The sequence below is a fragment of the Bos grunniens genome, chromosome 2 (genome assembly GCF_055505025.1).
Source record: "Bos grunniens cultivar Pamir isolate PY7600 chromosome 2, Bosgru_T2T1.0, whole genome shotgun sequence".
In the NCBI taxonomy this organism is placed as follows: domain Eukaryota; kingdom Metazoa; phylum Chordata; class Mammalia; order Artiodactyla; family Bovidae; genus Bos; species Bos grunniens.
The window spans coordinates 89,518,243-89,545,583 of NC_141166.1; the positions used below are offsets into that span (position 1 = coordinate 89,518,243).

General features: G+C 44.1%; 1 protein-coding gene across 8 annotated transcripts in view; it reads left to right on the forward strand.

Moving 5' to 3' along the window:
* The window catches only part of KIF5C (kinesin family member 5C), a 159,714-nt gene that overhangs the window by 51,740 nt on the left and 80,633 nt on the right, over window positions 1–27,341 (forward strand). For all 8 annotated transcript variants that reach the window (XR_015146033.1, XR_015146034.1, XM_086352621.1 and 5 more), the window contains 6 exons: window positions 2,716–2,806; window positions 10,890–10,963; window positions 18,502–18,606; window positions 23,600–23,648; window positions 23,908–23,963; window positions 24,640–24,727. Coding sequence is in view for 6 of the 8 variants with exons in the window: in XM_086352621.1 (XP_086208747.1) it covers window positions 2,716–2,806; window positions 10,890–10,963; window positions 18,502–18,606; window positions 23,600–23,648; window positions 23,908–23,963; window positions 24,640–24,727 (463 nt within the window). In the remaining 2 variants the exon portion in view is untranslated. The remainder of the gene's footprint in view (window positions 1–2,715; window positions 2,807–10,889; window positions 10,964–18,501; window positions 18,607–23,599; window positions 23,649–23,907; window positions 23,964–24,639; window positions 24,728–27,341) is intronic.

Here is a 27,341-nt window from a genome sequence, read left to right on the forward strand (position 1 = left end):
GAAAAGACACATAGAAATGCTTACAATTTTAACTAATTTATGCTCTGATCCTGACAAGATAAGTTTAATAACAAATCATTTTCTAAATTTTATCTTTTCTCAAAGGCAGTTTCTGTTTGGGAATTAACTTTTGCTTATGGAAAATCATTGTATTATATGTTTGTCACTTGATAAATGTGATATTATTGAAATGAGGAGTTAGAGATTTTTTGCTTTCTACCTCTCTTAAAGTGAAAGCATAACGTACCCAACCAACATTTTAAAGGGCAAACTTGGGGAGTCCTAGTTTTGTACCATAAGCTATAATAGGTCTGTTTCCCTGCTGTGTCAAGTGCATTTTCTGTAAAACCTAAAACCGAATCATGCTGTAAACAAGCCAGTTTATTTGGGTGACTTTCATTAAGTTTGGAGGAATAATGGATTTGCTTTAAATTAAGCAGAGCTGCATTTTCTTTCCAGAAGGTTTAGTGGATGACACAAACTTAGGCAAACTCTGTAAATGTTTATTCAAACCTTTTACCCTGCTGACATTCAGTTGGATTTAACAAATAGGTGAATCTAGTAAGAATGTGGTGGGCTGATCACTGGCTATTGATTGTCGTGAGGAATATTCTCTTGATTATTAAGCCAAATACTGGGTTCACTGATTGAATGAGACTCGCTGGGAACAAAGCATCAGGAAATAATCCCTTTGCATAATTTTAACATGGCTCTGCTCTTTGTGAAATGCAAACTTTGATGGTACCTCCAAATTCTCCATTTTTCCCCTAAGACTCGGCTGGAAGTAGCTTGTCTACCTGGTTGGCACGGTCTCGTTTTTTAAAGGCTGAAGTGCAAGCACGGCCGTAACACACAGGGCCTCACTGGTGTGTGGCTTTCCCAGTCGTAAAGGAGTGAGAGAAACGTTAAGCCAGTCTGACACTTGCGTGCTTCCTTTTGTGTGAAGGTTATAGGATGTAACAAGCCGTGTCCTTGGATCCCCCATGAGCGGTTATCTTTTTGAGGGGTCAGACTGGCTGTGGGTGGTTCCTGGCATCCAGAGCCACGTGTGGAGGTGCGGGCTGAGAGTGCAGGAGGCTCTGGGCTCTCTCCTTCTCTCTCCTCGCTGCTCCTGTCCTTGCTGCCGCACGTACTTGGGGAAAATGAAGGTGAAGGGCTGCCTGGGTGGAGCAGGCTGTGGGAAGGGAGGTGTTGGTGGGTAAAGTGTTGTGATGGGGGTTCTCTGGGGAAAAGGCCCTGTCTGTCCTCCTCCTGCCTTCCCAGGGCGCAGTGCCTGGCACAGAAACTTCCAGTAGTTGCCTGCTGAATGCTGAGAGGCAGAGAATCAGGGCTTAGGGCTTACGTAGCAGCACCGCAGACCTCTTCCCTTCCCTCTGACCCTTCTCAGTTGCACACAGCCCAGCACCGTGGGGCCACATCCCAGACCCACACCTGGAGAACTCATGTGACTTTCTTTATAATGTGTGTGTCAGTAGCACTCGGTCGTGTCCAACTGTGTGACCCCATGGACCGTAGCCCTCTAGGCTCCTCTGTCCATGGCGTTCTCCAGGCAAGAATACTGGAGTGGGGAGCCATTTCCTTCTCTGAGGGGAATCTTCCCAACCCAGGGATCGAACCTGGGTCTCCTGCATTGGCAGGTGGATTCTTTACCATCTGAGCCACTAGGGAAGCCCTTACTTTATAGATGCCCCCCCTTTTCTCCAAAGCATCTACACAATTAAGGTACCACCTGTGCATGTGAAGAAAACACTAGAATGATCTGGGACAGAGAACAATAATATCTGGCTATTAAGAGCAGCTTCTTAAATCTGATTGTGGCATCTTTCTAGTGAATAAAATCCAAGTGCATTACAACCCTGGCTAGCTACCCGGCATGCACTGGCTCCCCATTGCCTTTCCATCTCCTCTTGTCCACGCTCTAGGTCAGGGAACCCCAACCTCTGGGATTTAATGCCTGATGATCTGAAATTAAGCTGATGTAATAATAATAGAATGTACAATAAATGTAATACATTTGACTCATCCCCAAACCATCCCTCCTTGGTCCATGGAAAAACCGTCTTACACAAAACCAGTCCCTGGTGCCAAAAAAGGTGGAGACCACTGCGCTGGTTCCTTGAGCCCCCAGGCCCCTTGCTGTCTGCTCCACCCTTTGCCTCGATTAGTCTTCAGATGCCTCAGCCTTCCTGATCCTTTAAAGATCCACTTAACCGGTACTGCTTCACAGAGGTCTTCTTTGGCCTTCATGTCCCTTCTGTCCCATTAATTTATACCCAGGCATTTTGCATTTTCCTGTGTGTTTGTTTTCTTGCTTATTAGCTATCTGTCATGCTTGATTGGTGCTCTCCAGGAAGGACTGTTTTCTGATTTGGTTAGCATCTAGTCTATGCCTGGCTCAGAAGAAGCTCTCTGTAACTAAATATTTATTTAAATAAATGAATGAATGTGTCAACCCATCTTTCATCAGAAAAAGTGCTTCAAGTAAAAAAAAAAAATGTTTTTCTTTCTCCTCTCCAATCTCAATATACAGTATACATACACACAATGAAGGTGTCGTTCATGCTGTAAAATTTCCCTCATCTTGGTAAGGAATTGCCTTGACAAGTAGCATTGGTGATTTAATGCCTATGGTGCTAATATTAGTAGTGCTTTTTATTCATGAATGTCTAATGTGTTTTTTTCCACCTCTCTTTTTCTTTTGTCTTTCTTTTTTAGCAAGGAAAGCCGTATGTCTTCGACAGAGTGTTGCCTCCCAGCACGACTCAAGAGCAGGTTTACAATGCGTGTGCAAAGCAAATTGTCAAAGGTAAGTGCTATTTCTTTATTTTCTCCTGGGCCTTTCAGAATAATTGAAAATGTTAAGTGGTATTTGCAGCCTAGAAATCAATGTACCTTGACCGTAAGCAGAGGCCTGCTAATTGGAAACACTGAATTATTGCAAGCTCTGGCCCTGATTTGCTATGATGTCAGGATTTAACTCCTCGATACCTCCTTTCCAAAGAGATTTCTTTATTTCTTTTGCCACCTTTTGGGCAGAGTTATTCTGTCACTTAGAAGCTTAAAAGCAGGGTAAGATATAGTCATACTATTTTTGTAATGGCTTTAAAATATTGCTGAAGTTATAGTACCTCCTCAGCAGAAAAACATCTATTCTGATGCTCCAGTTGTATATTTTTTGGTTGATCTATTTTGTGCATCTGTCTCTTCAGAAAGAAAATTTATTTTTTTTACTTTTAATTTTATTGGAGTATAATTGATTTGTAATATTGTGTTAGTTTCAGGTGTACAGTAAAGTGATCTGTTATTTGTATGCATATTTCCATTCTTTTTAAGCTTCTTTTCCCATCTAGGCCATTACAGAGCTTGGAGTCGAGTTTCCTGTGCTATACAATAGGTCTTTATTAGTTTTTTTCTATATAGTAGTGTGTATGAGTCAGTAGAAATGGTTTCTGAAAGTATAGTCTTCAGAAAGAAGCTTTAAATGTGGAAAATTCTTGGGCATCAAGGAATTTTCTGCAGCATCCTAAGATCATACATTACCTTGCTGGTTAGTAAGTTGTTCTTACTACTCAGCATTCCTTAATAATACTTTCATCTAACCCACTTTCTGTCTTCCCACCCAGACCCTGACATTTGTTCTTCCACGTAGGTAGCCTAAAGCGTGAATTTGTGTCTTAGAGATCAATTCTTTTTTTCTGGGACTGGCCTCGGCCCTGAAGGATTCGTGTCAAAATAACAGCAGGGAGCCAAGCAATTTATACGTTTCTCTGCCTTGCCCTTTCAAATCAGGGGCAGGACAGAGCTTGCCCTTGGGGAGCTCGCCATCTGGACAGAGCTGACAGAGCTGAAGGGGCATCTCCTGCTCCTTTGCTTTTCATCACTGATTCCTTCCTTTCAGATTTGAATGCTGCAGTAATGGTGTTTTCAAATGTCTTGATGCTGCCACTTTGATAGGTAGCGCTAGATTTAAGGAGTGAAAAGTGAAAAAACAAAACCCAAAACTCCTTGTCCTATTAGATCCGCTTGTTTTTAGAAGGTGAGCTGACTAACCTAACTATTTGAAAGGCATGAAAATCAGCCCTGGTTACATCTGTTAGATTCATTCTGACCTTGGACACCTGCGTGGGAGACGCCTGTCAGTATGTACCATCTCTTGCTGAGGTGTATGGTTATTTATGTTCTTGTTGCAGACATCAATTCAATTAGAAAGTCTTTACCATAAGATTATTACAGAAAATTGAAGAGAAAAAAGTATGCCAGAATGTGAGATTTTTTTTGAATTAATAGTTTGGGCTTATAGCTGTGGTAATTTTTGTCTTCTTTCTACTTCTACTCTTTTGCTTCCCTGTCTAAACATATTTGCTCTTTCTGGAGTATATAGTTTTGCTCCTAGGCAGCCCCCCTTCCCCTCTATTATCAGTCTCTTTTATATTTTTATTAAAGTAATCACATACAAGCCAGAATTCCTTCTTTTTCTCTCCTCCTTCATTATCAGAACCAAATAGTATTTACTGCTTGCTGTGCTAAGCACGAGGGCTATTTAAATACACACCCACCCTCTCTAAGTTGACATCGTAATTAGAGATGGATGCACTCCATTTGTAAAAAATCCTGTGATTAACAAATAATGCTAATAACCCTGAAGTTTTTATTTACTAGATAAGTTTGGGTCCCTTTCAGTGTTTGGGTTTTTTTTTTATAATATGAAACATCAGAAATGGACAGTCCCTAGGTGTGGGGGGCGGTTCTTGTGGACTTCCTAACTGTGGATAACTTGAGTCCCCAGTAGGCAGTGAGTCACAAAGAAAACCATCGAAAATAAAATCAGGCTCTGACATGATATAGTACACAGACATTTCTTGGGCACCATAAATATAGCATCAATATGCTCATTTTGTAGCAATAAAGAGTGTCTTATTCTCCCTTAAAAGGAAATTATTAGGGGCATAATGGAGACCAAATTTAACTTTTTTTTTTGATATCCACTGAAGCTGCCATGAGGGGAAGTGGCCGTGTATTTCTGTGTCAGCAAGATAAAATGTAGGTATAAAAGAAAGAACTGCTTGGCATAGATTACTCAGGTACAGCTGAGGTTTCTCTGGCCATGATAAACCTTGTTTACATCAGGAATGGAAGGTGGTATGATGGGAATCTTTTTTTCTAGAGGCCAAGATTTGAACAAATGACTTCTAAAAGTCCCTTAAGCCTCTGCAATTCATGGTGATATAGTAGATTGGTGAGCTTTCCTTTCAAGTCTATCTAAACCCATAAATGATTTTGAGATCAGAGAGACTCCTTTTAACTGGACAGCTTTATTCTCTCTTGGTCCTTGCATTCCCTTCAACTTCACTGGGTTTAAAAAAAAATATTTTGAACATTTGATTGTAGCGTCCTGGCATCTCCTACGCTCCCATCTTTGCCTGGTGTGTGTTTTTCAAAATGTCATCTGAAAGAGTGTAGAATTCTCTCCATTTCTTCTAGAAGAGGTGATAGGGTTTGTGGGTACCAGCATGGTAAATAGGAAGGTTCCTATGGATGCCCTAGGATTTAAAAACTGGTCACTGGGCACTGTTACTGAAGTAATCGGAGAAACTGTTTCCCCATGTACAGAAGCCTCCCCTGGCATTTGCCTTCCAGATTAACTGGATGTAGATCCTCCAGTGCTGGAGAAGACGGTTTCTTGTTTTCCAGTTCTAATTTCTTTAAACTGCATCCATTTGATTGTTTCTTTCATTCGTGTTTTGATGTGAGTATACTAGGTATTTGCCATATGGTTAAGTATTGCTAGGGACTGAAGTCACTAAGACACCTAAGACTCTGCAGAAATCTTTGAGTATAGAGAAGGAGCAGATGCTTGCTTAGTTATTATACATGTGGAGATTATGTGCTTTAAGATGCGTGTGTGCAAAATGCTATGGGAGCACAGAAGAAAGTCACTTGATACTGTTGATTTTGGTGAGTGGGGAGGAGGATTGGAGAATTGAGGAAGGCTTCTTGGAAAGGTTGGGATCTGAGGAGCATAGAATATGCGGGGCTGTGCAAGCAGAAGGAACAGCAAAAAACCAAAGCCTAAAGCTTAGGGTGCAGAGTGATAAGCCCTAACAAGTTAGGCTGGGGACTTCCCTGGTGGTTCAGTGGCTGAGACTCCACTTTCCCAATGTAGGGGATCCAGGTTTGAGCCCTGGTCAGGGAACTAGGTCCCACATGCCACAACTAAGAGTTCACATGCTGCAAATAAAAATCCCAAGTGCTCCAATGAAGACCCAAATAAACAATTAATAAATAGAAATAAATATTAAACAGTTAGGCAGGACCAGAGTTGGATAGAAATTGATGGACTTTATCCTGTAGGTGATGTGGACCCACTGAAGAGTTGTGGAATTTTTTCTTTTTTTGGCCTTGTTACAAAGCATGTGGGATCAGAGTTCCTTGACCAGGGATTGAACCCGTAGCTCCTGCAGTGGAAGTACAGAGTCTTAACTACTGGACCTTCAGAGAAGTCCCCAATGGAGAATTTTAAGCTCAGGGATATTATCAGATCAATTTTATTATTCTATTATATATGACTTTTAAGAAGAATTACATTTATTTTGCCGCTGTTATCTGTCAGGTACCCTCTATGCATTCTACATATGTTACTGCATTTTAAATCTTTACGACTTTATAAGGTGTGTGAGTATTATTATTCCCATTGTACTAAAGAGGAAATTGAGGTGAAGTAACTTGACCAGGTAGTTTAGGGACTAGTGAGGCCGTGCCTTGAACCTGAGTTTGTCTGACTTGAATTTTTCTGGACTATCCTGCCCCCACTTGTCTTGTGGGCCCGTAATGAGCATTTGGTAATTATTTTATGAGTTATTCCTTTTCCACCAGGCCATATGGACTACCTTGCAGAAAGGCAGGGGTAGGAACGGGAGTAGAGAAGGGAAAAAGGGAAAAAAACAGAGACTGGGTTCCCAGGGCTGCTGGGTGACCCTGGCTGCTGCCAATGAGGAGGCACACTTCCATTCTGAAGATGCAGCATGCCCTTGCCTGGGCACAGTGGCGTGGGTGCCCCCAGCTTGGCAGGCCCAGCATCCTGGCTGGCTGTTGGTGTTTGGTAGGATGGTCTCTGCAATCTCTGGGCACAGCCTGCTTGAGTAGTGTGGTTGGCTGGCGAGAGCCTTAGGAGTCCAAGCCAGGGGTGGCTTGTTAGCCACTATTGCCAGAGGCTTTGGTGCTACTTGTGTTTCCCTGGTAGCTCAGACAGTAAAGAACCTGCTTGCCAGTGCAGGAGACTTAAGAGATGTGGGTTCAATCTCTGGGTCGGGAAGATCCCCTGGAGGGAGGGCATGGCAACTCACTCCAGTATTCTTGCCTGGAGAATTCCATGGACAGAGGAGCCTGGCACGCTGCAGTCCATGGGGTTGCAAAAGAGCTGGACACGACTAGGCAACTAAACAACGGCAACAGCTGGAGCCACTCTTGGGCCACTGTTTCACAAGGAGAGATGACAGGAGGCCACGACAGCCTCCCCACGCGCCCTGATGTGTAGCTGTGATTCTGTCCTCCCCGAATTCTTACCAAATTCAATGGAACTAACTCTTCTGCTTCAGCAAGACCTAGACTCAGAACTGGTAAAGCCTAGGGAGGGCAGCTCGACTCTGAGGCCACACCAGGAGGCACAGAGTATTTTCAAGGACCCCACTCCCCTCTGCTTTCCTCCCGGGAGATGACAGGACTCTTCCCGCGCGCTATGGGCTCTCTTCTGGGTTTGCTTGGCTGCTGGATGGACGTGTGCTGTGTGGGGCCCCGCTAGCCCTGTGGTGTGAGCTGAGGTCACATCACGCCAGTCCCTGTCACAAAGAAAGGTTCTGTCCAGCTGGGCTGGTCTCTGGCTTTGTGGCTGGTGTACAGAAACAGTCATCCTGTTATGACAGAGACCCTGAAACAAATGCTTTCCTTGGGCCCAGGACCTGGCCTTCAGCGTGATGAAAGTGCCTCTCTGTGGGCTCTTTCTGCAGAGGCGGGCGGGTGGTGATGTGGCTCAGTGGCAGCAAGCACAGGCCTGTTCCCCTCATCTTTCTGTCCTTGGCGGGTGTCCTCCATCTCCCCGCATTTGTGGTCCAGCCTCATGTGCATTTTGGTGCTGTGCCCCCCTCTCCATGTGTCTTCTCCCCTCATAAGCAAATGTGGATGCAACAACAAGCAAGCCCCCCAAACCCAGAGTTTGGAAGGAAATAGAGGACACCAGGTTAGAAGAGCTTCTTGTTTTCTTTTTAAATCACCTTCTGATTCAGAATCCAGTTGATAGAGGGTGACATCAGCCCTCTTCAACCTTGAACACCGAGATAGGTTCTCCAACAATGAATTAATTGTTACATGATTCTGAACACTTAAGGCTAAGTGGAGTTTGTCCTAATGGTGTTTTGTGTGTTCTCCTTTTCTTTAAAAAAAAATAAATAAATAAAAAGCAATTGCCCACAGTGTTGCCATAGCAGCAACAAAGAATCAGGGATTCTCCAAGAGTCTCACGTGCCCTTAGCTCCCTACCCTAAACAAGCGATGCTGTCCACGAGCATTATGTGTTTGCATGTATGTGTCCCAGCCCTTAGCCTGAGGGAGTCTGGTGAGCAGTGTGGCTCCCTAGGATTTAGTGAGGGTGGATTAGATGGGGGGACTGGGGATGTCTGTGGGGCACAATTCCAGAGCCCTCGCCCTCTCACTTCCTGGCAGAGGAAGAAGTACTGGGTTTTCCGCTGTCAGCAGAGCTGGACTCTGAGCTGAGGTTTCTTCCGGGGGGCAGCTGCTCAGGGCCCCCTCTGTGCAGGTGGGCGTGTGGGGTGGCCAGCGGCTCTGAGGAGGAGCAGAGGGACTGGACCTTGGCCTTGGCTCCCTTCCTCCTGTCCTAATGCCTGAGCTAATGGGTCCCAGGGTGCTTCCTCCACAGGGACTTAAAATAAGGAAGCCCTTTCAGGGTGGGGGGAGAGGTTTAATTTCTAATCAGTTAGGAGCTTAGGTGCTGTGATTGTGGCTGGCATTGAAATTGTCTGGAGGTGTTTGTGCCGTGAACATACAAAATGTTCAAACATCCAAGGATGGAGACCTCTTTCTTTCTTCAAGTCCCTCAAAGCATGTCATTTGTGGTTGTGTAGAAGCTCCCACTCCGACTACTGTTTTCTACTAGAGAAACCTTTTCTCTGAGCAGGTTGGCATTTTCAAGAAGACTGAAGCTTGAACCTCCAGCCCTTACATTGTAGTCTTCAAGCTTTTGCTTCCCCTGTTACCAGGGAAACCATTACCAGAAGTCAGATATGTGTGAACATTTTTTCTCTCTCAATATATCTTGACACAAACTCTTGAGAGCTGCTATGATTAAAAAAAAAAAAATCCTGCCATTTAATTTTTCTTTTTTTTTTAGCTTCTCGAGGGAAAATCCCACTTTCTTTTCTGATCCCAGTTTACACTCCAAAGCCTCAGATCAGTAAACATGTATTAAAAAAATTTTTTTTTAGGAGACTCAACAAAACAGCAAAAACTAACCACCATCATAAAACTGAGAGAGACCAAAAAAGCAAACAAACCAACCTAATCAGGGCCTGAAATAGACGGAGTTGCTTACCTGGCTTGATTTTTTTTTTTCTTTGTATATGGCCTTGGAGAGGACATCCTCTTATAGGGCTCCTCTCCCCACCCCTCTGTGCTTTTAGGAGTGAGAACTTCCTCCCTTATGTAAAGGTAGGGGGTCAGGGATATTAATCATGCATCATCCCGCTTGTCCGTGCTGTTTATGTGGGTGAAGCAGATCGAGGGAAATGAGCACTAAATATATTTTAATCACCTCTGCCGCTTTGAAAGAATTCCCACAGATAATTGCCAGCTCATAGCAACGTCTGTCCGACTGTCCACACGCCACCCCCCGCCCCCAAATCGTCTCTGTGTGATGGAAGCAGCCTACAGCGTGTGGGGTCAGCACAGTCTGCTCCTCCTGTTGCTGTTGTTGTTTTAGTCACTAAGTCATGTCTGACTCTTTTGTGACCTTATGGACTTGAGCCCGCTAGCCTCCTCTGTCTATGGGATTCTCCAGGCAAGAATACTGGAGTGGGTTGTCATTTCCTCCTCCAGGGGATCTTCCTGACCCAGGGATCAAACCCACGTCTTCTGCATTGGCAGATGGATTCTTTACAGAGGAGCTACCAGGGAAGCCCCTGCTCCTTGTGTAGTTAAAGGAAATTCCCAAAGCTCTTGGGCCAGGGCCATCTTCCTAGCACAGTCACTGGAAAAAGAGAGGCATTAAGTTTGAGTTAGGACCCAGTTGGTTTCCGGGCTCACTGGATTGTCACCATGTGTCTCAGTATATGGAATGGGGCCCTGTGCCTCCCAACTCTGGACAAGCTCTGCTCTGAATGGGCTCCGGGTAGCTTCTCAAGAAACCTCCGCAAGGAACCTGCTGGGGCCAGGTTTAACCCAATCCAAATCAGATCTTCAGGAGAAGAATTCTACATGCACCTCACTGCAGAGACTCAGGGCATGATAATATTTTCCCCCCTCGACAGATCTCAAGAGATCAACATGGAGAAGAAAATTCAAATCCCTTTCTACTAAAAATAAAATATAGTGCTCGATATCTGTTTTGATTTTGATATAACCGGGAGAAAGTGTGTCCGCCTTTCCCTTTATTAATATATTCCATAGGCATGTGAGTCCATTTATTTTTATTTTGTGGAGCCGTGGAGGCCCTCATTCCTGCTTTTATCTCACAATTCTACTTAAAATGCAAATGGAATTGAATACATCATTTGTGTGAAAAATGAGATGGGCCATTTGGAAAATGTAATTTTAAAACAGGCAACCGGCACTGGCATGCAATCAAAGTAATGAGTTACTTTTAATTTTTTTCTTGCTTGCAGATGTCCTTGAGGGTTACAATGGGACGATTTTTGCGTATGGACAGACCTCATCAGGAAAAACACACACCATGGAGGTAAGGCTTCAGTGTGCTGTCGTCAGTCTCTGAGATGACTGAATGGAAGTGGCGCTTCCTGCAAAATGTTAGGTGCATGTGGCTTTTTGACTGAGCAATAGAGATGGTTAAGGGGATGTTATATTTGTGTCACAATTTTTGTGTATCTTTGAGGTGTTTTAAAAATAGTGGTGAGTAATAAAGTCTCAGGAGTTCAGTATTAAAAAAATCCTCTTTTGATAGCTCTGTGAAAATATTAATAATAAATTCTGTTTACAACAAGCTAACCAGTGGTGTGAGTATCCGTATGGGCTGTCAGCCCCATCTTGCTGAGAAGGTCTGTTGTGAAAATCATTTACTCTCTAAAGAGTCTCTGGGGAGGCAAGTCTCTTCTGGATAAATAAAAATTTGTAGGTCAGAGGTTGAAAGAAGCTGGCTTTTGGACCACATTCAGCCCACAGACACATTTCTGTATGACCTGCAGTGTTCTGTGGTTTTTTGGTTTTTATTTGTTTGCTTTTTTACAAAGTGCAGGCAGTGTTTAAAATGGGAAAATTTCAAACAATTCTAGGTTGAAGATTCTCAGATTCTTGTACATTTTGGTTGAAAATTCTGATGATCCAGCAGTTCTGGGTGCAATTTCACCATGATATGAGGTGTAAGTTTCATTGGAGCAAAGCTGTTCGCTGTCTCATTCACCTCTTTACTCACATTGCTGGTGTGTGAGACCACGGCTGTCACATAGGAGGGCTTCGATAGAATATTTGTGAAGATGGTATCCTTGTGGGGGCCCTCGCTGACCCATGAGTGTCGGGCCAGCCCTTGTGGGCCCCTGGTCCCCTCCATGCACATCGTGAGTGAATGTTTAGCATCCTTCCCCAGAAACACACACCCCTGGTCCCCTGTGCCCTTGAGGGTGTGTCCCCAGCTCTGACTGTTGGCCGTGGATTTCTGTGGCTCCAGGCAGTTTTCCAGACAGGGCATGCCTGCAGAAAAAATTGGCCCCTTTTACCTCTTCTTTTCCTGCTTTTTGCCATGGATTTGACTCCTAAACAACCTTTGGGGCTGGATAATTGTTCTAAAGACTGGGCCCACCTGACAGGTGAGGAGAGGTGAAGAGTGGTTATTATAAGCAACTACACAGAGGAAGTTTGGGGAATTCATCTTACAAGCAGCAGGGTAAGATGAATCCTTAATCCTTCAAGCTTCGGTTTTTCATTTACGGTCCCCTCTTGGGACTGTCACTGAGTTGCCTACTGCAGACTCGGTTTAGCTTATGAATCATTCCTATTGAAGAAGAGATTTCAAAGGCACGAGGCTAATATCCTCAGGGCTCTGGTGTTCTGCTCACACCGACTTCCAAGTATGGGGCATGACTCTGGGGGACCTCATTCCTGTTGTGTTGACTCACTTCCCCCTGTTTCACTGAGACAGAGGGGTTCAGAGACTGCACGGATTAAAGGAAGCCCCGGGTTTATTTGCCACCTTTTCCAGGTGGAGCAGGACTGTTCCTGGTCACCCGAGCCTTTTGGTCTCTTCCCTGCATCTTACATCCTGTGGCAGTGCATGTCACATCTTTGGAAATGGGGTACAGGCATGGGTGTACCCCACGCTTCTGCTTTGGCCCCTCTCCTGCCTCTCTTCTGGGCCCCAGACACTTAACCTGCTAGGCACTAGAAAAACTGCAGTGATCCATTGCCTGAGTTTCACCCACCCCAGTAACCATGGGCAGAAACTCCTTCATAACACCTGAGAGAGAGAGTAGGAGACGGCTTCTTATGAGGGAATCATTCCTTAGTTATTTGGAAACTTGCCCTACCATATACAATACAAAAAAATGCAATATTTAAACCCTCCCCCCCAAATCTTACAAAATGCCTACACTAGTGACCTTTTAAGCTTTGGGATTAATTCATCTTTGAGAAATAAATACAATGTATTTGCTAAATGGCAAAAATTTAAATTGTAAACCACCAAACAAGAGACCTGTCCCCAGAGTAGAATCTTTGTTTGTGTTGCATATGGGTGGCCAAGGATATAGGTGGATGTGCTGCTGCTGCTGCTAAGTCGCTTCAGTCGTTTCTGACTCTGCGACCCCAGAGATGGCAGCCCACCAGGCTCCCCCATCCCTGGGATTCTCCAGGCAAGAATACTGAAGTGGGTTGCCATTTCCTTCTCCAATGCATGAAAGTGAAAAGTGAAAGTAAAGTAGCTTAGTCGTATCCGACTCTTAGCGACCCCATGGACTGCAGCCCACCAGGCTCCTCCGTCCATGGGATTTTCCAGTCAAGAGTACTGGAGTGGGGTGCCATTGCCTTCTCCAAGGTGGATGTGAGGAAATGGCAAAGAGGTGTGCCATCTCCTTCACACTAAAATTGGAGACGTTGCATTAAATGAGAGCCTCTCCAGCTGTCTGTGACTCACTGTGTAAACCCCGCACCCTGGGAGTGGTACCGTGGGTCTGGAGGGACTCATGGGACCTAAAAGGAACAGGATGCTGTGCGGGCGGCTCTCACAGTTGCCTGAATTCTGTTGCCTTTCCTTCCTTGTCCATTTCAAAAGGTTGCTGAGAATGAGCTGCTTTCCTTTACTGTGACTCTGGGGGACCACATGCTTATGTCTGCAGGAGGAAGGAGTGGGGTGGATGGGGGACCCTAGTGCCTTGCCACCCCCTCCATACTCTGCATCTGGCTCATTCTGAAGGGGGATGATAGTTGGAGAAAAGGTAGGAAATATTTTAGAGGAAAACAGAGGAAAGGGGAATCCCCATACTGAAGTCTGGACATTGTAGGAGACCAGGAAACCCAGGGCCCTGAAATACAAAAAAAACACAAAAACCAACAAAACCCTTCAGGGCTCTCACCTTCTACAAGGAGGATTTTATATATTCGGCATTACACATTGTGATCTTTTAAAAGCTCTGGGAAGGGACTGTTAATTCCATGAATGGACGGAGCTGTCACATTTAAAAGCTGTTTTTCATTTTAATCCCCCTCCCTGCCCCAGTTTGGGGTCTGGCATCCAGTGGTGATTCCATTACCTTCTATTGAGGGGAGCAAACAGATAAGCCCACATAAAATTGGAAAGATTAGCTTCTGAAGATGGTGCGTTTCAGGCGGATTTTCAGCACAAATGGGAAACACTTGGCAGTGTTGGTGCTAAGCTGAGGGGACCCTCCGTGTGCTGGGCCCTGGCTGGGCTGTGGTGGGCAATGTTCAGGGGCTGGTTGGAAGAGGGGTCCTGGGGTGCTGGCTGCACGGAGGAGAGAGGGCCAGACCTTTGTTCGGAGCGGGAGGCTGGGAAGGGCTTCTCTCGCCCCGTGCCTTGCTTTTTGGCCTGCTTCTGCACACTGATTCAGATGGATGCAGACACGCTGTGTTTTTCCTTCTGCCCAAAGGGACACCTGGAGGCCCTGGGAGGGTGCAGGCTGTTCTGCTACGAGGAGCTGCCAAGTGGATTTTCGTGAGCCTGTCTGCGTGCATTGGCGCTTGTGCGCTGACGGGCCCCCACTCTCCCATCCTAAGTGTTTCAGGAAACTCTGTCCTGCTTGGGAGGCTGAGGAGGCCACTGGGGCTGGAACAAAGGGAGTCTTGTTCCATGGCCAATGGCCTGGGTCTGGTTTCTGCTTTCACATGTGCTCCAAGAAGGCCACCTTCAGAAGTGGGGAAATTATACAGGATTTGAGGAAGATTATACAGGATGCAAGTATTAAAATGTCTCTTTTGCTTTCTGGGAGAAACAAGATGATGGAGTGGTAATGTCCACTCGAGTTCATCCCTGATTCTCCAGCCGACTAAACTTGTCACGTTCTCCAAACAGCAGCGTGCTCTCTCAGTCCCTCCCCCGTTCTCTTTCTCCTGTTTCCTCTGCCCACAGTCTCACGTCTCCTTAATCTTACTCATCCCTCCAGATCTGGTGTCTTTCAAGGAAGCCATCCCATGTCACCCCAGCTGCAAGGGATGTTTCTGTTCTCTGAGTTTCTAGAGCTCATTGCCTCTTTATTACCTTTTTTGCCTGAGGTGACTGTTTATTGTTTGTGTACGTATGCCTTTCGTTTGCCGCAGAGACGCAGTGAAGACCTTTGTGGAATGCCTGTCTCCTACACACACCACACAAATCCATCATCACTGCACCACACGTACACCACACACACCTCCACACCGCACACACCTCCACATCACACACACCTCCACACCACACACGCCTCCACACCACACACGCCTCCACACCACACACGCCTCCACACCACACACGCCTCCACACTACACACATCTCCACACCACACAAATCCATCATCACTGCACCACACACACACCACACACACCTATACCACACACGCCTCCACACCACACACACCTTCACACCACACACACACCACACACACCTCCACACCACACACATCTCCACACCACACAAATCCATCATCACAGCACCATACGTATACCACACACGCCTCCACACCACACACGCCTCCACACCATACAAATCCATCATCACTGCACCACACATACACCACACACACCTCCACACCACACATACCACACACACCACACATGCCCCCACACCACACACGCCCCCACACCACACACACCACACATGCCTCCATACCACACACACCACACACGCCTCCACACCACACATGCCTCCACACACCTCCACACCACACACACCACACACACCACACACGCCTCCACACCACACACACTTCCAGACCACACACACCACACATACCACATGGAGCTTCACACCACACACAAACACGACCTGTCTCCACACCATACACACCACACACATTCATCCTCATCACACCTCACATACCTCCACACTACACACACACCCCACACACCACACACACCACACACACCACACACATTCTTCCTCACCACACCTCGCATTGATAGCCTTCCCCACACATCCTCATGCCTCTCACACCTACACACTGTGTGCACCACACACAACACAAATACACACACTATACAAACACATATCATCTCTTATAAACACACACACACACTACATACCGTGTACACTGACACCAGACACATGCACACACTGCACACTGTGTACATTGATACCACACACACACCCACACACAGATCATTTTGGCATCCTCAGTTTATTGAGCATAAAGGGCCTCACCGCTCTTGGGCTTATGAGCTAGAAGAAGGCATCCTAGCCCTTAAACCTCTGGTAGCTTTGGGTACCACTGCGTCACTATGGGAATGGGGGGTATTACTAGGCCTTTCCAAACGAGCATGTGCTCCTTCTTGTATGATTTTTGGGTTGAGTCTCCAGGGAAACAAAATAGGGAGTGTCCAGGCTCATCCTGATTCTGCCTTGGTTCACACCCCGACGAAGGCAAAAAAGCGATGTCAAAACTTGTATGCACCCAGAATTAATTGGAAGGTCAGTCTGTTGAAAGCAAAGGCATCTAGGGAAAAGATTTGAGTCAATTATAAATGATTTTTGGATTATCAATCATTCCGCTTTGGCTGTGGGCCACTGAGGAGAAGCTGAAGTGTTGTGATGGATTATTCAAGAGCTCCAGGGCGGGGGTGGTGGAGGAGGATACTCTTCGGACTTTCTGAGTCAGATTGGCCCATTGGTGTCACATTTGATAGAACAGAGATCTGTGTTTTCAGTGTAGGTACCATTTCTGCCAGCAGAGTCCACAGTCCAAAGCAGGTGGGGTCCAGTATTTTGATTTGTTACATGTTTATGACGGCCAATAAGAAGTGATGGCTCAGTAATTTGGCTTTGTTTTCATTAGATACATCTGGGGTAGTAACATGTTTTAAGACTCTTCAGGTCAAATAAACCCTAACAACTGCTTAATGAGAACATTATTATGAGCTGAATAACAACATTTATTGTCACTAAGCCCATTATATATACTTTTCAATTTAGATTCTATAGTAATTCTATGCAGTAGATATTGTACTGAGTCTCATAAGCCCTGGAAAGAAATATTTACTGGCCATCCTGCCTTTAGGGAGTATACAGTTAAACTAAAAAAAACGAGAGAAATACATCAAATGATTTAGGATTCTTGGCAGATGAGGCATTCCAGGAGAGTACCTATTTTCCCGGTAAGAGAGCTTTGCCAGAGGCCAGAAGGGTCTGAATTCAGCGTTTCCCTTGCTTTGGACAGAGTGGACGGTCAGGAATCAGGTGCTGAAGGACGGCTCAAAATGGAAAGTGTTCTATGGCCTGAAGTTAGTGCCAGAGTTTGTGTAACTTCTTGCTTTTCATAACTCAGATATTGGCCTGAAAGTCATCTGAAAGAAAAAGAGGACTTGATTGAAGAAAACAAAGCAGATCTTTCAGGTATTGGGCAGATTTGGAACAAAGATATGTGAGTCAAATTCATGAAGACTGTTGGGCATTCCTGGAAAACCAGAGAGCAAGTTGGCTTTTCTGCCAGCTCCATTTCTTCCTAGAATTTTAGAACTTCTGAAAGGCAGAGTGATCTGGGTATGCAGTTATTGACAATTGCTTTGATATGCAAACCCTGTGTTTGTGAGCTGATAGGTTATTCAACGTGGAACTTAAATGTTCCTTTGGTGTGTGTGTAGAGCAGGCCCTCTGGAAGTTGTATGCTGAGGTCCTTTGTAAGTCTGTTGCTTTAAACACTTCTAGAACTCCTCTTGAAGAATTAGTTTCAGGTACTATGCTGTATCTTTTTGAAAGTATTTGAAACAGCAAATTCTGGATTTTGAAAATGGATTTAGTGATAATTGAGATAACAGAGAAGAACCCACCCACTCCAGTATTCATGCCTAGAAAATCCCATGGACCGAGGAGCCTGGTGGGCTACAATCCATGGGGTCGCAAAGAGTCGGACACGACTGAGCGACTTCTGTGTGTTCTGTGTGAGATAACAGAAACATTCATCTATCCATCCATGTATTAGGTAAAATGAATACAAGTGGGAAAAAGGGGGGGAAAGTTTATAAGCAGATTTACATATTAAAAACAGCCAAAATATTTGAAACAAAACCTGGGAAGTATAGATTTTAAAAGAAATTGATAAAATGGATTTTCTTGATTGGTTTTTAAAGTGCTACTGCAGGTATTTGCAGAATCAGGTTCTTGGAAATGTTTAAGCAGTGATGATGTGAATAAAACTATGTCTATCAGCTCTTGATGTGATTTCATTAAGGCAGATGAACTTGGATTTGTAGGTTCTGGTCAGTGTGTAAACATTCTAAACCAAAGCCCACATTTAGTATGTTACAGTCACACGTATAACCTCATTCATTCTCTTTCTCTCCCTTCTACCCACAAGCTCACCTGCATACACACTGATCTGCTGCCCCCAGTGGCAGCAGGAGGGGATATTGTGGGTCTTCAGAGCCACACGGGCTTGAGTTATCCTGCTAACTGTTGGTCTGTTGGCTTGTGGGGTGGATCTGCAGGGGAGCAGGCAGTCTCTGCGTTCTGTTTAAGCGTCTCCCTGCTCCTGTTTAAGAAGCCCGGGTATGGTCCTCTCTCTCCCCCACACGGTGCTCAGGTACCCAGCGCCCTTTAGATACCTGTGTTGTGTTTTCACTCACTAGGGGAAGCTACACGACCCTCAGCTCATGGGCATCATTCCAAGGATTGCGCACGACATCTTTGACCATATCTATTCCATGGATGAGAACCTGGAGTTCCACATCAAGGTAAGCGCAATTGGTTGAGTCCTGAAAGAAGAAACTGACCCCCAGGTTGTGTTTCTTTGCTTTCCTCTTTTTTACATGCACGTAGAAGATGATTTTATTGATTTTAAGTGACATTTCTGTGGTCAGCAGAGCCATATTTATTATTTAATGGCTTAGGCCAATACCAAGGAAGTATTGAGATAAAGGAAAAGCCCTTTTTAGGATGGAATCATCGTGACTGTGGTCTAAATTCTCCCCTTTACCCTGTGGGTTTCTATAGATATGACTGGCGTGTGTCCATAATTGGGCAAGGACAGCGTTTCCCAAAGTGTGTCTGGGGAACCCAGTCCCTCATATCATTACTCAGTGGGCTGCCGTGGAAAAGGCTTATGTGGCCAAATTAGCTGGGAAAGTGCTCTTGTTGAACAATTTAAATTTACCCCATGCTTAAGTGCGCCTCTGTGTAATGCACTGTGCACAGTGGACCTGTGGTGTATCACATTTCCCAGCGTCCTTGACTGTGGACCTACTTTTCCCTCCTTGGAGGGCAACAGACTAGCATTTGGAGGAGCGCATTCTGAGAAGTGCTGAGAAAGGGAATTCTTTTCCTTCTTGTTTTTGTTTTTCATACCTATGTTCTGGCTTAAATTTGAACTGAAAAAGGGAGGTTTCTACTCTCTTAACTATAGCTGTTAATCTTAACATTTGGTACGAGGGGTGTATTCATTGGAACTCCTTTGTTTGCAAGTGACTGAAAGTCACTTGTTTAAGCAAATAGAGGAAGTTGTTGTAGATAAAGCATCTGGCAGCAGGTGTGGGGGCGGGGAGTTGTGGAGAAGTAAGAAATCCAGGCTCTGCTTTTCCTTAAGAAAATTGTGATATGGTTCACATACCATAAACTTAATCTTTTTACAGTGTACAATTTAATGGTTCTTAGTATGTTTTCCAAATTGTACAACCACCATCAGTGAATACTAAGCAGATTTATTAAGTAAGTGTATAAACAGTTACATGGAAAGTCTTACAACACATTTTAAATGAAAGGGGAATATATGATTTCCATAAAGAATATTAGTAGCATCACCTCTGAAAGGTGAAAATACAGATGTTTAGTTAAATCAAAGTTTTGTACATGTTTATCCTAGAAGGTGGCAAGAAAACTAGGCACTAAGAAGGCAAAATGCAAAATTAAACATGAATTTTGAAAAGTACATTCTGTAAGACTTACTGTAGTCTTTTACCAGCAAAAACAGATTCTGACACCTACTTTCCTTTCTACTTTTGGTAGTCCTATTATTCAAAAATCTTTTGTGAAAAATATACCAACAATAAAGTACAGACTTCTACTGGAAACATCAAATTAGCTCTGTATGATGCCTTCAGGATCACTGGTTAATTCCAGAACATTTTCATTACTGCCAAAAGAAACTCCATCCCTGTTAGGGTCCCTGTCCCTGCCCTCTTGCTTTATTTCTTTTCCTTGTTCCAGACCATCTTTCTCTTTTGTGTGTGTAGTAAAGAGGGTGACATCACAGCTTCTGCTCCACATCCCCTATTTCCAATCCCTCATTCTCCTGGGAAGGAGCCCATTGGCCCAGCCTTGGTCTGATGAGCTGTATCCAGGATGCACATGGCTGTAGGGTCCCTGCCACGGTGACTGTCACAGGGATAGGGTTGACAAGGGGATGGGGAGGAAAAGGGGGCATTTCTAAGATGACTTGGAGCTGAGCAGATCAACCAAGAGGCTGATGATCCTTGGAAACTGGGACCCAACTGCCTCAGTTCAGTTCATTTCAGTTCAGTTCAGTCGCTCAGTCGTGTCTGACTCTTTGCAACCCCTTGGACTGTAGCACGCCAGGCCTCCCTGTCCATCACCAACTCCCGGAGTTTACTCAAACTCATGTCCATTGAGTCGGTGATGCCATCCATCTCCTAGGCCCATCATTTTAGAAATAAGGAAACTGAAGTTCAAAGATATAGAGCCCAATGGCCCAAGTGACATCAAGTCCTCAGCACAGTTGAAATTAGACTGACCAACCCCATGTGTAGTACCTGTTCCATTATATTAAATTTCTACCGTCACTTATTTCTGTGGTGCGTGCATGTTAAGTTGCTTCCATCATGTCCGACTCTTTGAAACCCTATGGACTGTAGCCCACCAGGCTCCTCTGTCCATGGGATTCTCCAGGAGAGGATACTGGAGTGGGTTGCCCTGCCCTCCTCTAGGGGATCTTTCCAACCCAGGGATCAAATCCTGCGTCTCTTCTATATCTTGCATTGGCAGGCAGGTTCTTTACCACTAGAGCCACCTGGGAAGCCCATTTCTGTGGTACCTTCCCCAGATTATATAAAAACAAGGCAACAACTGTTTGCCCATTTATAAAGTACATCTGGCAGATCTTTTTCCTTACAGCTCCCTTTGTTGGCTGAAGCCAGCTTCTCCTCCTTGCCAGAGTTCTTTATATCTGAGGATGCAGAAGCTTGTTGCTTTGATGGGATCAAGATTTAGGAGCTTAATGCATCTTTAAGGCTGTTTGCATTTAAATACCTTGAACAACTGCAGGGTTCTTATGGGATAATCCTGGAGTAAGATGTTAAACCAATTATTGCCCTCAAAATAGGGTCTCACATTAGAATCTTATTAAGATAAAAATAGCCCCAGCATGAAGGGAGGGAGGAAAGGAGGAATGACACTCATGTCAGGGCAGAATTTTACAATCTAGGGTCCTGTCCTGCATTTGTTAGTTATGTTCTCTTATTTCACAGATAATAATTGTTAAGTAGGCAAGTTTGCTATTGATTACTCCATATTTTGAACTGAATAGTGACAGGCTGAATCAAGAAAAAGAGGCATGATTAAGACAGTATTGAAAATCTGCTCCTTAAAGTGAGCCTCACAGAGGTTTTAAACATTATTTCTGAACATGCTTTTAAATGCTTATTTATTTTTCTTCCATCTGGTCTTACAAAGTATTTGAGGTGACAGAAATAACAAAATTCACCCCCCTCCCAAGAAACCACTATTTGCTATGGTAAAAAATGAGTAAATCAGAATTCTCTGTATACTTATATTAAATATGAACAAGATTCTAAGTGCCAGATTTGCTAATATCTACTTCATGAGTGGTCTTCAGGTGTCATTAATTTTCTCTGTAACCTGTAGAAATAAGGACACATGCTTAAGATCTCAGAGTTAACAGAAAAGTCTTAATGAAAACCAGACAATTCTGAAATACAAGAGTGGGTTGCAGAAGGACTGGGTTAGAGATGTCTAAGGTTTAGAGACCAAGCAGACCCTAGAATTGTGGCCTCAGGGAGAGGTTTCTGGAGCAGTGGGTAAGGAACGTGTGTCTGCGACAGAGAGAGCCAGTAACAGGGCCATTTGACCGGCATTCAAGCAGGCAGAGGTTGTTAGGGAGAGGATGCTCAGCTATAGATTCCAGGGTTTGAAGCCAGGACCCCAGATTTCAGAGAAACGAGGAGTCAAGAGGTTCCAGGCTGAAACAGATGAAAGATAATGAACCAGGACTGAGCTGGGTTGGGACTAGTGCTGGGTTAGGGAGTTTTTACTTCTCCTGGTCTAGAGCCAAGACTGGTGGTGCAGGGGTGAGGTTTCACCTGTAGAGTTGCATCTCAACTTTACAACTATTTTTTCAGCTTTTTAGAAAACATCTTTTTGATTCAGTCCTCTGTTTAGATTTCCGGGGAGGGGGAATTGGGGGCGGAGACCATGAACCTGAGGGAAGGAAAAGTTGATCTGGTTGGCAGAAGGCAAGTGTAGGTAGAGTACAGAATCCTAGAGGGAATTTTTGCTATCAATGGCTTCATATGACAGATGGGAGCATTGAAGTCTAGGTTCTTGAATACTTGTGAATTACATCTCCAAGATCACATATCTAGTTAGAGTTGTTCCCAGATGTCAGCCTGGGTCAGGGGTCACCTGGGGAGTTTAGAAGTGGATTCCCAAATCCTATTCTTGGAGATTCTGATTGAGGAGGATTACAGTAGGGTTCAGGGCAATTTAAAGAAACGCTGAGTGAGATGCTGGTACAGGCAGTGCTGGGACTGAAGTTTGAGAATAATTCATTGGAAGGCTTCCTTTCCCTCTCACAGATTAATTGTCTTTTATTAAATTACATTTTGTTCAAGTCCTTCCTGGACTCCCCAAAGCTGGCCACTGTCACCAGCTCTCTTCCTGTTACTGGTTCTGTAGTTCTAAGCAACTACCCTTATTCCCCCTCCCCACTTCTTCATTTGAATGTTTGGAGCATGCCCCCTCCCTGGTCTGATGAGGCTGTCAGTGTCATGCCCAAGGTGAGGCCTACTGGTTTTTTGACAGTTGCTTGCAAAAGACATGTTCTGCTCTATGCTATGCTAAGTCACTTCAGTCGTGTCCGACTCTGTGCGACCCCATAGACAGCAGCCCACCAGGCTCCCCCGTCCCTGGGATTCTCCAGGCAAGAACACTGGAGTGGGTTGCCATTTCCTTCTCCAATGCATGAAAGTGAAAAGTGAAAGTGAAGTCGCTCAGTCGAGTCCAACTCTTAGCGACCCCATGGATTGCAGCCTAACAGGCTCCTCTGTCCATGGGATTTTCCAGGCAAGAGTACTGGAGTGGGGTGCCATTGCCTTCTCCGTGTTCTGCTCTAGCTGTTGTCATACCTAGCAGTTTGCTTGGTGGTCATCTAAGGTGAAAGGTAGAGTCTTCCATAAGACTAGCACAGGATGTGAATAGCACCTGGTTGGGAGCATGGGGACCTCTGAATGCAGGGGTGGGGGTGGGGCCTGGGCCGCTGAGCAGGGACCCTTAGAGCAAGCTGCCAAGCAGGAAACAGAAGGCCGGTGAGAGGCGGGGGGTTGGCCGGAGCGCTCCTCTCTAGACTCTGAATCTTCATTTTGTAGCCTTTTTCTTACTCTTCATAGCATGACAAAAAAGCTTTTGAAAATTCTAATAATAATGTTATTGAAATACAGGGTGGCATTTCTGTTTCAAAATCAATTTGTTTTTAATCAGGTTTCCTATTTTGAGATCTACCTGGACAAAATCAGGGACTTACTTGATGGTGAGTAACCCGAATTCTTGTCCTTTGTTCTGTAACTACAGTCCAGGGAGGTTGAAATGTTTTACAGCCCTTCTGCTTCAGGAATTTATAGAGACGTTCTGTTGCCTTCAGGCTGTCTGCTTATTCTCAGCCAAAGCTTTAACTTGAGTTATTGCAGATTAGATCTGCCTATCTTCTGTAACAATTTCTATTTTTCCTCCAATACAGGGCCTTTAACTTTTCTTTTCTTCTTTGCATGTCATCATTATCGTCTCTGTAGTATCCAAGACAAACTTGGCTGTTCATGAAGATAAAAATAGAGTCCCGTACGTAAAGGTATGAGGAAATCTTGACTGATGATGCAATTGATTTCCCTCCAATCACTGTCATAATAATTATTACCTAAGATGCCCAGAACATTACCTAAAAAGTACATATCCATATTTAATCGTTTCTTATATTTAATATTCATCTGGTTAAAAAGTTGGCATTTAATTTCTTCAGTTGTATCTATGTAAGTGTATCCCAGATGTCAGATCACAGAAGGTAAGAACTAGAGAACTGAACAGACATTATTCACATTTAAAGAGGCTTTGGGATTGAGTACAGTTGTTCATACTTGGCACTTAGAAGAAGCCTATCGTAGCATTATGTCTACAGCTTCAGTATCTAATTAAAGTTGGTGGCTAGATTGAAAGGCAAAGCAAGACTTCATCCGTTTCTTTCTCCATCATTGGTTTTCTTCTTTATTTTCTGTCTCCCCTGCTATTAAGTGTGACTGTGTACTTAAAATCTGGCATTTCTTTTATGGTTTACTTCTGGGTTTCCCAGTGTTTCTCAGACTTCTTTTGAATGTAGAATTCAAGCCCTTGGTGAGGAGGAAGAGTTTTTGAGTCAACACTGTATCCTTTCTCTGCATCTGCAGTTCCAGAAGTGGGAAAATGTTTAGCTGTTTTAAAGCCTTGTTGCTTTTCAGTTTTTCAGTGACCAGCTTGCTCTGGCTGTCTTGTAGGGGTGCACCGAGCGATTTGTGTCAAGCCCGGAGGAAGTCATGGATGTGATAGACGAAGGCAAAGCAAACCGCCACGTGGCTGTGACAAGTAAGCCTGGTGTGGGGTTTCCTCCCCTCTAACCTAGGACACAGACATCTGCCTACCAGCAAGGTTGGCTGCGGGTAATGAGGTCCAAATGGAGTAATGCCCAAGAAGGCAGTTATAAAGCAGTGAGTGGCACTCAGACACAGGGGTGTGTGCAGTACCAGCGGGCCTGGGCAGGTCCTGGCACAGCGCCTGAAACAGCGCCTCCAGCCGTCCAGGGCCTGTTGGAAATGTTGGGTGACATTGGGTCTGGGTAACAGCCTGAGCCTGAACACTGGGGATAAGCAACCAGCTAGCCAACTAAAGGTGGAAGAAAGTAAGCTGCTAAGCTCATTTATTTTAACTCTATTATTGTTTAAAAAATCCAAACTGACAGATTCTATATGCTAGTCATACACATCAAAAGAAACGATGTTAGATTTATATCCTCTGTAAACAAGGACGCAGAGGAACTCAGAAAGTGGGGCCAGGTGCTTTATTGTAAACTCTTTGCTGTCTTGTCCATAACCGACACAGTCAGGTCAGCTGGTTGACCTTGTGGGGCCTTCCTCAGGGAAACAGGTCATGTGGTGTTAGAGCTGCAGAGGTTCTATGAAAAGATGTCTGTCTTATTCAGAGGGGCAGGGACAAGTGAGAGTGGCTTCTTGTGACGATCTCCTGAAAGAACAAAGAATTTCTAGCTTGGAAGAGAGAAGCTTATCTGGGCAGGGCATGTAAATATATCTTAACACAGTCTTGATGTCTTCAAGGTGCTGACCTTCAGAGGGGCAGCTTGCTTTGTTTGATCTGAACGAGTAGACCATCCAGGACAGTTGATACTGCAGAGAGGCAGATTTTGACCTACTACAAGAAAAACCCTTGTCCTTATAGCTGCTGCACATAAAGCCTGCTACTTGGAGAGGTAGTGAGTCCTCTGCATGGTGTAGAGAGATTCAAGTAGTGCTTGGTTGTTGACTGGTTCTATGATTTTTTGATCCAGAACTGTAATTCTCAACTGTTTCTCTACTGCAACGCATGTATCAGATGATATTCATCTATGTGGCAAGTTCCATACCTGAGCCTAGACTTGTATACAGTATGGGTTAAACTCTATTTCTTTCTCTTCTGCTTAGACACTTACAGAAAGAATGATACACTTAACACTAACAGCATCTCTTGTAAAGAAGTTTCCACTCTGTTTCCCTAGTTACGAATTATTTGTGATATACCTGATAGTCTGTCTTGGCCCTCTGCTTCAGAACTGTTGGTACAGAACATTATACTATTTTTTCTTATTCTGGTAAGATGTTTTCTTTTTAAATTTTGTTATATTATGCATAACATACAATTTACCATTTTAACCTCTTTTAAGTGTCCAGTTTAGTGGCATTAAGTACATTCACAATATTTGCAACCATCACCATTTCCTGTTTCCACAATTTCTAATTATCCCAAAGTGAAACTCCATACCCATTGAATACTAATGGCCGGTACCATACTCCCTCCTCCCAACCCCTGTTAACCATTGTCCTACTTCCTGTCTCAATGAATTTGACAACTCTAGGTACTTCATATAAGTGGAATGATACAAGTCCTTTTGTGACATGCTTGTTTCACTTAGCACAGTGTCCTCAAGATTCATTCGTGTTGTGGCATGTATCAGAGTTCCCTTTCTTTTTATCAGGCAGAGTAATGTTCCATTGTATGCATACACCACGTTTTGTTTATCCGTTCATCCATAGATAGACACTGTATTGCTTCTACCTTTTGGCTGTTGTGAACATGGGTGTTTAAACATCTGTTCAAGTTCCTGCTTTTAGTTGTTTTTTGGGTATATACACCCAGAAGTAGAATTGCTGGATCACATAGTAATTCTACTTTTAATTTTTTACTGAACAGCTATATTGTTTTCCATTGCAAGTGTACCATTTTGCATTCCCACTAACAGTGTACAAGAATTTCAGTTTCTCACATCCTTGCTGACACTTCTTATTCTCTATTTTTGTTTTCTTTTTAATAGTCATCTGTTGTGTAATGATGTAAAATGATATCTATTGAGATTTTTGATTTGCATTTCCTGAATGATTAGTGATGTTGAGCATCTTTTCATATGCTTCTTGGCCATTATGCATCTTCTTTGGAGCAATGCTATTCAAGTCCTTTGGCCTGTTTTTAAAAATTAGGTTGTTTGGCTTTTATTGTTGTTGATTTGTAGGGATTCTGTATATATTCTGGATCTCAACCCCGGATCAGATATATGGTTTCAGGTATTTCCTGTCATTCTGTGGGTTGCTCACTCTTTTGACAGTGTCCTTTCATACACAATGTTTTACATTTGATGAAGTTACATTATTTTTTGTTGCTGTTGTGGTTTGTTTTTTGGTGTCATATCCAAATCATTGCCAAATCCAGTGTCATGAACCTTTTCCCCTATGCTTTCTTCTAAGGTTTTATAGTTTTAACTTTTACATTCAGATTTTTTATCCTTTTTGAGTTAACTTTTATGTATGACTTAAGGAAAGAGTCCAACTTCATTCTTGCTTGTGGATAACCAGTTTTCAATTTGGTGAAGAGACTGTCCTTTCCCCATTGAATGGTCTTGACATGCTTGTCAAAAATTACTTGACCATATCATGTG